Consider the following 12,454-nt stretch of genomic DNA (forward strand, 5'->3'; position numbering starts at 1 on the left):
CACTGCAGCGATGCTGCTGGAGGGTTATAGCATAGACACTTGCTACAGCAAAGGAAGGGGTTTTACCATCCCTGTAAATCCACCCACTAGAGAGACTGGAGCTAGGTGGAAGAATCCTTCTGTCCATCGACCTATCTGTGTCTACGGGATTAGGTCAGCCTACTTATGTCATATAGGGCACAACATTTGTCACAGCCCTAAGCAACATAGCTAGGTCAACCTAAGTTTGAGGTGCAGACCAGGCCTAACTCAAATTAAAATACAAAAAAAGATACCAAAAAACCCTACCTGTTCAGCTGTGATTGAAAGGTACTTGGTAGATTTAAAACTAACTGATTGATTTTTAAAGCTGGTTATTAAGTGTACACTTCTAAAGAGTTAGTACTTATATTAACAGCAGCTCTCTTCTCATTCAATTTTTCCTAATGATGTAAGTCACTCAGACCAACATACCAGCTCAGGATATGAGATCGTCTTACGTTTTCCACTGTTGTAACGTAATTATAGTAAATGTGTTATTTAATATTGTAAGTTTTAAATATAACTTTCCTAAAATTACTAGCAAGCCAAAAACTCTTAAAATAAAATTGGATTTTTAGACATATTGGACATTTCTCTTTGTTTACTTCTTCACCAAGAATCTGGTCCATTGCAACGCCACAATATATATGATTTAGGTCTCCATTTTTATATACCGCAATTCCAATACTTAGTAGATACAGCAGTTCTTTTCATCTAGTGTGGTGCCCAGTGGATACTACAAATATTTGTTGAATCAGTTTTTGTCTCAATTCTGCTTCAGCCATAATGGTTCTTCTGCAAATTTTCTCCTAGATTGCACTGTCACTCATTAGAGCAATGCTTCATTTTGTTTTACAAACATTCATGGAGGTGTGTAAAAATATTTCATTTGAAGCCTACGCATTAGACAATTGCTTGATTAAATAAAATGAATTATAAAAAGTGTCTCTGAAAATCTCAAAGCCAATACTGTTGTTTCACAGATGCTTCCTACAGGTAAGTCACTGGTATTGATTTTATTTAATACTGATAGCTGTGTTCATTCACCCACTTTGCTGATTTTTCTAGGTACACCAAAATGAAGACTGCCACCAATATCTATATTTTCAACCTTGCCCTGGCAGATGCCCTAGCAACAAGTACTCTGCCATTCCAGAGTGTGAATTACTTGATGGGAACATGGCCATTTGGTACAATCCTTTGTAAGATCGTTATGTCCATAGACTACTACAATATGTTCACAAGTATCTTTACACTCTGCACCATGAGTGTGGATCGCTACATAGCTGTTTGCCACCCAGTCAAGGCTCTTGATTTTCGCACTCCCAGAAATGCCAAAATTGTCAATGTCTGCAACTGGATTCTTTCTTCAACCATAGGTCTGCCAGTTATGTTCATGGCAACCACAAAATACAGGCACGGTGAGTCTGACTTTCATAACCGGGGTTGAGTTAAACTGAATGTTTAAATGCTCACTCTCTTTCTTAAGACCTAAGCACTGTCTCTCTTTATTTTAGAGGTTTGGGCCTCAATTCTGACCTTGCAGCTGTATAAATCAGGAGAAATCATTGGTATGAAATCAGTGGAAATGAAAGCAGCATCAGGCCCCTTCAACATGTTTAAAATAATACCTGTCACAAATTCAGTAATGTTATAGAAGGGCTTTCTATATGAAGTATAGTTTGGTATTCTAGACCTATGATGATTGTCATATCGGGGGAAAACAAAATGAGATCTGTGGTTTGGCTGACAAAAGAGAGAGTATATGTAAGCAGCAGTGTATTCACTAAAGCTGATGCAGGAAATAAGATGGGAACTGTGAATTCGGGGGTGGGGGGGAGGGTAATAGTTTCAAAATTCAAAATCTTTTGAATTTCAAATTGTATTTTTAACCAACACTATAGTTGGTCAAAAAATGGTGTGGTGGGGGACGCAGGGGAATTTCTTGAAAATTCTCTAAATTTTTCCTGTTTATTTTTTTTATTTCAAATTTTTGATATTTTGTCACAATTCAGAAAAATGTTGGCCAACTTTAGCATTCACTGTAACCTATCAACGTTGAGGCACTCCATTATAGTCAAGCAAGTCCTTTGGAGCCAGTGGGGTTCCATAAGGACAATACTTGATTCTGTGGTATAAAGTCTTATCCTCCACATCTACTCTGCCCCTCCAAAAACCAAAAATCTATCTATACAAACTATACACCAAGTACTGCAGATGACCACGTATGTAGATGAAGCCTGTCATGTCATGAGATGTCCACAAACTATAGTTGACATATAAGGAACATACTTTCAAGGGCTTTTGTTTCTTAAAATATGCTTCCAGTTTTCATGTAAGAAAAATTATTATTGACCTATTAAGAGCCTCATCCAAAGCCCAAGGAAATCAGTGGAAAGACTCTCATTGACCTAGGATCTGATCCTGAGCCAACTGAAGCTAGTAACAAAGTTCCCACTGATTTCAAAGATGCAGGATAGAGCCTTAATGCACTGGATCAAGCCTTAACTATCAAAAAGTGTGCAGGGCACCACTAGTACAAACAAAAGCATTTATAGTCTAATCCTGCAAACAGATTTGCCCGTACTGACTTTATTGGAACTCCTCATGGGGTTCAGGAGTTCCATATAGCAGATCAAGTCTAAGTAAAAATATGACAAGGGGGGAAAAAAACAGAGGAAGGATGATAGAAAGAATAGGATTATAGAGACAAGAGCATGAGTTATCTTAGTGATACTGCATACAATCTGAAGATATGGTTTAAGAACATAAGAATGGCCCTACTGGGTCAGATAAATGTCCATCTAGCCCAGTATCCTGTCTTCCGACAGTGGCCAGTGCCAGGTGCCCCAGAGGGAATGAACAGAACAGGTTATCATTAAGTGATCCATCCCCTGTCGCTCATTCCCAGCTTCTGGCAAACAGAGGCTAGGGACACCATTCCTGCCCATCCTGACTAATAGCCATTGATGGACCTATCCTCCATGAATTTATCTAGTTCTTTTTTGAACCCTGTTATGGTCTTGGCCTTCACAACATCCTCTGGCAAGGAGTTCCACAGGTTGACTGTGCGTTGTGTGAAGAAATGCTTCCTTTTATTTGTTTTAAACCTGCTGCCTATTAATTTCATTTGGTGACCCCTAGTTCGTGTGTTATGAGAAGTATAAACAACACTTCCTTATCTACTTTCTCTACACCAGTCATGATTTTATAGACCTCAATCATATCTCCCCTTAGCCGTCTCTTTTCCAAGCTGAAAAGTCCCAGTCTTATTAATCTCTCCTCATACGGAAACCGTAAGGTGTTATGTTAACTTGCATTAAGGCAATGCAAATGAGGGTCCGGCTGGAGATTCTTGCCTGTATGCTCGGGGTTCTACTGATCGCCATATTTGGGGTCGGGAAGGAATTTTCCTCCAGGGTAGATTGGCAGAGGCCCTGGAGGTTTTTCGCCTTCCTCCGCAGCATAGGGCAGGGGTCGCAAGCTGGAGGATTCTCTGCGACTTGAAGTCTTTAAATCACGATCTGGAGACTTCAACAGCTGAGTTAAGGGAAAGTGGGTGGGTCAGCTTTTGTGGCCTGCATCATGCGGGAGGTCAGACTAGATGACCATAATGGTCCCTTCTGACCTTAAAGTCTATGAGTCTATGAGCTGTGATGCACAACTTGTTTGTGTATATTATATATGGAAGGGGTTGTATGTCACTTCCTATCTATAAATATTTGAGAACTTTCACTTAGATCACTAAAGAGCTTTGTTCTCGCTGTATGTATGTAGGTATGCACACACACACACACATATTAGATGCACAGAAATGCTGTAAATAAAGTTCTCCCATGACATATAAAGCACCTACAACGCAACCCAGTCTTTGCCTACTCTTCCTTTATAAGAATATTCAGTTTTTATTACAGGACCTATTTTTGTAAGCAAGCACATCCACCTAGTGATTTACATTCACCATAATATAAAACATTATATTTCCCTCGTATGCCAGAATATAATAGCATATTAGCACTTCAGAATTTCTTTTTAACGAGCACATTAACAGGAAATATTATCCAGAACAACACGAGTGCCATGCAGAAAACTCATCTGCATAATAATTCTAGCAAACGCAGAAGTAGATCCAAAGCAAACAAAAGAAAGGAACATCACATTGGAACAAACATAGCCACCATTATTGTCACAATTTAGAGTTAAACACACGAGTCGGCATGGTTAAGATAATTTAAACACACATGTAGAAACACAGATTAAGAACTCCATGTGCAGCAATAACACAAATGAGAGAGAAATCTGAAAAATCCACAGGTGTGGAGAGACCCATTTTATGGTTTGAGGGCAGTGTGGAAAATCTTGCATTGCAACTGCTGTCTTTATATGGATAACAGAAGACGAGCTGCCTAGCCGATACATTTCATGTGTGTTAAATACATTAAATTGCAAAGAAAACACTATCAAAAATATTTATGGAAACTCTTGAGTTCTACCATTTTGGATTTCATATAAACACACAAAATCACCTTCACTCCCAACATTCAGTGGAAATATTTATCACATTTGATCTGATTGATGACATCTTACCTGATCATTTCAGCCAGTGAGTTATGTTTTTGAATGTGTATATTATTATCCATGTTTAATAAGACTGGTATAACTCCCTCCTCTCCAGTCTCCTGGGCTCTTGCCTCTCTACTCTAACAATCAGCATCTAAATTAATCTTCCTTTCCCTCCCTCAGGCATCCATGCACTTCTTTAAGGCCTCAAACCTTCAAGGTGCTGACCTTTCTGACCCTGATTCAACACAGCTCTTAAGCACAAATTTAAACGCTGTAGTAACTAGGGATGGACTTAAACACATGCTTCCTGTGAGCATGTAGGTGACTGTGACAGACTGCTGGGAGCTAGCAGCTGACCCAGCACTCTGATCACTTAGCATACTTTTACACAGGGGTAAAAAAAACAGTGACTGGCCTGGGCCAACTGACTTGGGCTCGGGCTCTGGGCTGAAAAATTGCTGTGTAGATGCTCGGGCTCAGGCTGCAGGGTCCCAGAGCTTAGGCTCCAGCCCGAGCCCAGCGTCTCCACAGCAATTTTTCAGCTGTGAGCCTGAGCCCTGTGAGCCTGAGTCAGTTGACCTGGGCCAGTCACAGGTTTTTTATCCCTGCATAGACATACCCTTAGGGCTTCTGTGGGGAAAGTATTTAGTGCCTGACTGGGGGGCAGAAGACCATGGGCTGATGAGCTATAAGGCTAACTATCCCATCTGCTAAAAATATAGTTAAAAACCAAAAGAAGGAAGTGCAAAGGGAGGAGAGAGGGCTAGCAGGGCCCTAGGGAAGCCAGGTTGCTGGCTGGTGAGATTGCTTTGTCTTCTTCTCCTCACTGGAGACAGGGCTGAGGATTGAAGGACACTGTAAGTGGAAGTGCTGCACAGGAATGTTAATGATGGCTTGGTGGAGGAAACAAATGAAAACAGAGGTGTTGACAATAAAGAAGCGTCCAAGACTGTTTGCAAACCTGCCCTGTTACAATGGTCCAATTGATTTCAGTGTGCGTAAGCATGTGTCTGTGTGTTTTGCTGGATCAGGATGGCACACAGGTCAGCACCTTTCACGACTGAGCCCCAAATTCCTCCAAAGCCGTCTCATCTCATTTTGCATAAAATTCAAACTTCTCCTGACTTTTGAGGTCACCTGCCTGCAACTCATCTCCTGTCACTCCCTCTGCTTCACCCACTCATCTTGTTGCTCCCTTTGGTCTCCTCCTCCCATTCTTGCTTTTGTGTCTTTTTCATGCTGCTTTCTACAGCTGGAAAACCATCCTTCTTCCTCATTGTCCTTTTAACCCCCAAACCCTCAAAACAAAATACTGTTTAAACTGCCCTATTTCAACAGATTTCATGCTGAAACTGAAAATTGGCCCAAGTTTGTTTGTTTGTTTGTTTGCAAACCCTAAGTGAACTTTTTGACAAACAAAAACAAAGTAAGAATCCTTTGGTTTTGGCTTTCTAACAAAAATGTCACAAATCTCTAGCAATAACACTGCATTCTTCAGAAGATGTACAGGCCTGTGGTAAAGTATCTGCATGGCTGTAAACAAACATGCATCAGCCAATCAAAGCTGTTTTGTTTCAGTTACTCATTTTATAAAATTGCATCAAAGTGCTGTACAATGTTGCGGAGCAGGGGGATGGGGGGAGGAAGAGACTAAAGCAAAGCAAGTTAAACACTGAACTGTTCACTCTTCTCTGTAATTTTGTTTTACTTTAGGTTCCATTGACTGCACACTTATGTTCTCTCACCCAGCTTGGTACTGGGAGAACCTACTGAAAATCTGTGTATTCATCTTTGCCTTCATCATGCCAGTCCTGATCATTACCGTGTGCTATGGCTTGATGATTTTACGCCTGAAGAGTGTCCGCATGCTGTCTGGCTCCAAAGAGAAGGATAGGAACCTGAGGAGAATCACGAGAATGGTCCTTGTAGTGGTGGCGGTGTTCATTGTCTGCTGGACTCCCATCCACATTTATGTCATCATTAAAGCCTTGATCAATATTCCAGAAACTACGTTCCAAACAGTCTCCTGGCACTTCTGTATCGCTTTAGGATACACAAATAGCTGCCTTAATCCAGTCCTTTATGCATTTCTAGATGAAAACTTCAAAAGATGTTTCAGAGAATTCTGCATTCCCACTTCCTCCACTATTGAGCAACAAAACTCCACCCGCATCCGACAAAACACTCGTGATCATGCCTCCACTGCCAATACTGTGGATAGGACTAACCATCAGGTATGACTAGCAGTGGAGATGTCATCTCTGGATTCAGGCCTCCCTCCTGGAGATGACATGTGTTCCGAAGTTACAGTCTTTACTGATTTATAGCTATCAGGAGGTAGCTTGGTTTATCTTTACAGCTGGTGTACACATACATACAACCCAATCCAGTGAGAAGCTAAGCGCTTGCAATACCCAATGAAGTTTGGAAGTAGGGGGCTCTCAAAAGTACCTTGCATGATCAGGCCTAGTGTGTGTGTGTGTGGCTGTGTGTGGCTATGCGCGCGCGCGCACACACACACACACACACACACACACACACAGAGTACACCAGAGAAAGAAACCGAATGGTCTTACTTTACGGAATGTTTGCAACTTCTGAACATTCTGTGACTGACTGATGAAGGATCATAGACTTTTCTATTCACACCACTAGTGCATGGTGGTAAGCCAAATAGATATCCCTATCCTCCCATTTTAAAGGTGACTGTCAAAGGCAGAAAATATATTTGCGCAATCTTTTTGCTTCTTTATGGTCTATGAAGAAGTTCTGAAAGGCCCTGTTTTTCCTGGAAGTCTATGCAAGCCTGGGCCCAGTCGTCACACAGTTTTTGTACCAGTACAACTATGTTGGTTGGAGGTGTGATATTTTTAACCAATATAGTTATACTAGTGCAACCCCCAGGGTGGGCACAGTTCTGCCAGTATAAAGAAGCTTTGTAACCCCTTCCCATAAAGAATAAGTTATTACAATGCAAGCCAAGTTTATGACAGTATAACCGTGTCCAGACTTGTTGGGGGGAGGTGTCTGTGCCACTTCAGCTGGGGGGAGGTGTCTGTGCCACTTCAGCTATACTGGTTTAATTAAAGCAGTGTGTGAAGTGGCACAGACACCTCCCCCCAACAAGTCTGGACACGGTTATACTGTCATAAACTTGGCTTGTGTGTGTGTGTGAAGTCTGGCCTTAAAGAACTAGTAGGTTTATGGCATCACAGATACCAAGGAAATCAAACCTGATTTACTGAGAGGGGAAGAGATTTTTATTTCAAGCAGTTTAAAACACTGGGGTTTGTTTTGTCTTTTTTTTTATTGACACCTATTTAATTCAATTGTCAAACTGCTGGATGAGAAGCTCTTCTGTTAGTGATCCAACACCCATGCCCCTTTAATTAGGTCTGAGAGCTTCTATTCCACATCTGAGTCTTCCTAGGGAAACATCAAGCTAAACAGGGAAAGAAAAACATTAAATGTTCCTGTGATCAAAGAAATGAAGCAGAAAAATAAACCTTTATCAAGATCTTCTGAGTCTTCTTTGCAATTCACATAAAAAAGAAAAAGGGCACAAAACCTGCTAGTGCTGAATAGATTCACACCCCAACTTGCTGCAATCCTAAGTGTTTGTGTAGACTGGCCCTTAATCAGCAAAAGCACTCTGTTTCCAGTATCAGCTGCATCTACAGTACACTAGGAGGTTTGACAGAACAACTATCACTGTAGCTATACCAACAAACCTTTCTAGTGTAGACAAGGCTTTAGGGGGGATTTGGTATGAGTACTAATTCCTTAGACTGCTCAGTACAATTCATATCATTTTCAGTGGAACAGACAAAGGGCCCTAACAAAGTGCTGACTGAATGCTCTTAACTCCCACTAAATGAGAACTGAAGGCACTCAGAACCCCAGCAAGATTAAGCCCAAAGTGCTTGACACTAGAGCTGCTTGGGAATTTGACAAAGAATTGTGTGTCAGAAAGTGACAATTCATTGAATTGTTCTGAAAAGATGGCAGTATCTCACTTGCGTTCATTGAAGTAGGTGCTCTGATACTGTGGTGATGACTTAATCAATTAGCTAGAAATGAATCCATCAAAATGAATTGGACTTTTCAGAATTCAGCAATCATCAACACAATTCATTAACAGCTGATCTTTGTTAAGATAATCAGCAGCTGGCAAAAAAGAACACTAAAAAGGTCTTTTTCAGTAACAAGAGGATCATTAGCATCCTCGGTGCAGAAAAATATTCAAGCAGATTTTAACCTAGGAAACAGAATCTTGCAGATAGTGTTCACCTGACTGGGGTAAGAACTGGTTTTAAAATCTTTGGACCAGATTCTTAGCTAATATTAACCAGAATAGTCCCATCAAATTCAACAAAAAGCCAGTATGCCATTTACACCAGCTGAGTGTCTGATCTTTCCTTTATACTCCAAACCTATGTTGGGTCACTCATAGAAGAGTCCAAAGTACTTTAACATTAAGCAGTTTTATTTAGGGACAGGGATTTCCTCAGGATCCCTCCATTCCTTCTTAATTTTTTATTCCTTCCTCACTTACACATCACTGTAAGTGCATTTATACTTTTATATACGGCCCCACAGTCAAATAAAATCAAAGTGTGCCAAGCTTAGAGTGACCAGACAGCAAATGTGAAAAATTGGGACAGGGGGTGGGGGGGTAATAGGAGCCTATATAAGAAAAAGACCCCAAAATCGGGACTGTCCCTATAAAATCGGGACATCTGGTCACCCTACCAAGGAGGTTTAAACAAGTACTCACTTCAGAACCCATCAGCTCCATCCCTTCAGTCATCCAGGGAGAATCACCGAAGAGTGACACAAGTTGCTTCATCTCCCAGGAGCTGAGCATGCCACCCTTGCATTATGTCCAGTGTTAGCAAGGGAGAGTAGCCACTATCTTTTTTCCCATTAAATTATTTTGCACCATCTCAGAAGTATGCTGTGGATCAAATTCTACTGTGTATATCTTAAGGGAGAACTGAGCCTTATATTATTATATTATATTATTAAAGAGTGGGCATAGCCACACTATAAATAATAGCATACTTCGATTACTATAAAGCATTGTGGGGGGTTTTCTAATGGAATACTCCTAAATAACCTTGTGGGCAGAAAAGTGTCATTTTGTGTATGTTTATTGCTAAATTCAGCAGATCTTTAGAACTGGCCCCTATTCTGTAGCTCGATAGCTGTTGTACATGGAGTGGCTCTAGAAACGAGCCCATTGCTTTTTCTGTAATATATGCGATTCTCAAATCTGTTTGGCTTGCTACTCATGAAGAAAATCAAGAATAAATGACACTAGGTGGTCTGGAACTAACTGATTATCTTATAAAAATGCATGCAATTGCTGAAGTTATTTTTTAAAAGTATGAAATGAACTAAATGATCAGGAACATACATGTTCATTAGTATATGAAAAATGGAAAGCTTTATCTGATCTATAAAACTTAGAGATGGGCCTAAGCCACAACATTCATTTTTGGATGCACATTTCCCCAAAGCATAGGGATATTCAGATTTGAGGATTATAATCCATTTCTAACTAAGTAGCTGCTAGTGGAATTTCCACCACAGAGTTGCAGACAGAGCTGAAATAAAGCTTGTGAAATTTTGACACTGCTAAACCTGAACTTGAGCTTGGATTTGACCTCAGATCACATCTTATTTTAAACCAGGAGTTAAAGAAAACACCTCCTTGCTGAAAGAAAAGTAGGAGGCTCCTCTCCTGTATTTCGTTTGGGTGAGCAGGGCTGCCCTGAAGCACCTCCTCTTCTGTGACTGGTGCAGGGAGAGCTTCTCCTTTCCTGTTTCAATCCGCTTTAGCCAGTGGTCTAAATCTGATCCGGAGCTCTACTTTTTGAGCAACAAACACTTCACTTGCAAGGTGTTTTGCCTTGATTTCAACTTGCTACAACACTGAAAAATACAGCCCATTGTCAGAGCATAGAAATGATCGATGGCTTTCAAGGAGAGAAAAACTGGCAGGTTTTGCTGTTGAAATTGTTAGTAGTGCACTTCTGCGCAGGTGCAGCACTGATCACATAAAAAACTGTATCTATCTACCATATGTATATGCTACTGGGGGCTTTGTGGGCAGGGGATTTAGTTCCTGTCTTTTCAATCTCAAACTAAACTTTTAGACTATTACAGAGGAACTTTAAAAAAGTTAAAATTCTTAACTTAGCAGAGTGACAATTGATTGTATTTGGCACAATAGGAAGCAAAAATCTTAGAAGAAGATGTTCATGTATCACAGTGGCTGCAAAAAGTGCATTGAAAGGACCAAAGTTGTTCTGTACTAATGAAATTCACATAGGATTCTCCGTATAGAAAGAAAACCGCCACCATTATGTGCTTGGCACGTAATGTATTCTAGTTTAAACATAGCGTATGACGTAGTGTATGACATGGAGTAGACGTTTCTCTATTTTAATTCCTCTGCTTTAAACATATTGGGCCGGCTCCTCAGCTGGTGTGAATCAACATAACTCAGTGGAATTCAATGGCACTATTTGATTCACACCAGCTGAGGATCTAGCCCATTCAAATATGTGGATAAAAAAATAAACACAATTGTTGCCACCTTATGTTACTGAGAACCAGCAAGAGGTTTTAAGTGGAAGAACTACACTTCTTTTGAAATCGGAGTCAGATCAACTAGGAATGTGCATATTTCTCTTTAAAGATCTTTTCAGGTATAGTCCTGAAGCTAAAACCACTATTTTTGTGGTAGTTTCCTCTGCCTTCATGATGTAAACTGAAAGAAAATTCTTGCCTTCAGCTTTGCACAGTGAGATAGTAGCAGCAAATGCTGGGTAAATTCACCCAAAAAAACATTTGCAAGAAACACATGGGAGGGGAAGTCAATGAAGTACTCATGGTATTTACAATTTCTTTCCTTTCAGTTGGAACTTCTGGAAGCTGAAGCCACACCACTGCCATGAGAGGGTCTCCTGCTGCATAGCCCTCAAAGCAATCACAACACCAGTGCCAAGGTGTGTTTGTGGGGAATGTGTAGGAGACACTTTTTTCCCCCTGGAGGAAAGTGCTTGCTTTAAGATACATCAAAGTGATTTGCCACTATGGCAACTCTGCATTGCAGTTACAGGAGCATGAAACCTAATAGCAGGCAGAGTCAGATGAAATGGAGGCTTACCATGCTCCAGTGTACAAAAATATACATAGTCATCCAGAATATATACATTTATCTAAAAGGGGGCTACTGGACATTACTGGGGTCAGATGGCCCAAGTTTTGCTCTGAATGGTTACAGTAGCATTAGGTTGGAAGCAAAAACTCAAGGGATGGGCAAATATAGGCTGCTTAATGGAGGTGATTTTCTAATAAATGGAAGCAGAATTGCATACAAAACACCTAGGGATATTTTGGAACAGTTTCAGCTAGAAATGTGCTTTATAATGGTGGTTTCTTGTATCGGTTACAATACATATGTTTTTTATATGAAAAATCATCACTAAGTCAGCTACAGTAACAAAGGAGATCAAAGCTACCTGTGTGACACAGATAACTTTCTCAAAAAAGTATGACCCTTTCTAGCATTTTAATGGAAAATGACTCACTTTTTTCAATGCTCACTTCAAAAACCCAAACCTTAACCTTCTCTTCCACTTTTAACATACAAAAATATTTTAATAATAAAAATAATGCATTCTCATTTGTTCAGGAAGAAGCAAGTGGGAATAACAGTTGGGAAGGTTTGATGGTCCTCTGGGTTGTTGTTGCTTGTAAAATGGATCAATAAAGGGACTGCAGCTTTTTCTGTAAATTCCATTGTGACTATATGTAGATTGTTAATCCTTTCAGAGCTAGCACAGTGTGTTTATACATT

General features: G+C 40.3%; 1 protein-coding gene across 1 annotated transcript in view; it reads left to right on the plus strand.

Moving 5' to 3' along the window:
* Positions 1-11,549, plus strand: part of OPRM1 (opioid receptor mu 1) — a 34,670-nt gene extending 23,121 nt beyond the window's left edge. Inside the window, exons 2-4 of the mRNA XM_065400310.1 lie at positions 1,090-1,442; positions 6,298-6,818; positions 11,511-11,549. Of these exons, the coding sequence (XP_065256382.1) occupies positions 1,090-1,442; positions 6,298-6,818; positions 11,511-11,549 (913 nt within the window). The remainder of the gene's footprint in view (positions 1-1,089; positions 1,443-6,297; positions 6,819-11,510) is intronic.
* The last annotated feature ends 905 nt before the right edge of the window (positions 11,550-12,454 follow it).

This window comes from Emys orbicularis, chromosome 3 (genome assembly GCF_028017835.1).
Source record: "Emys orbicularis isolate rEmyOrb1 chromosome 3, rEmyOrb1.hap1, whole genome shotgun sequence".
In the NCBI taxonomy this organism is placed as follows: domain Eukaryota; kingdom Metazoa; phylum Chordata; order Testudines; family Emydidae; genus Emys; species Emys orbicularis.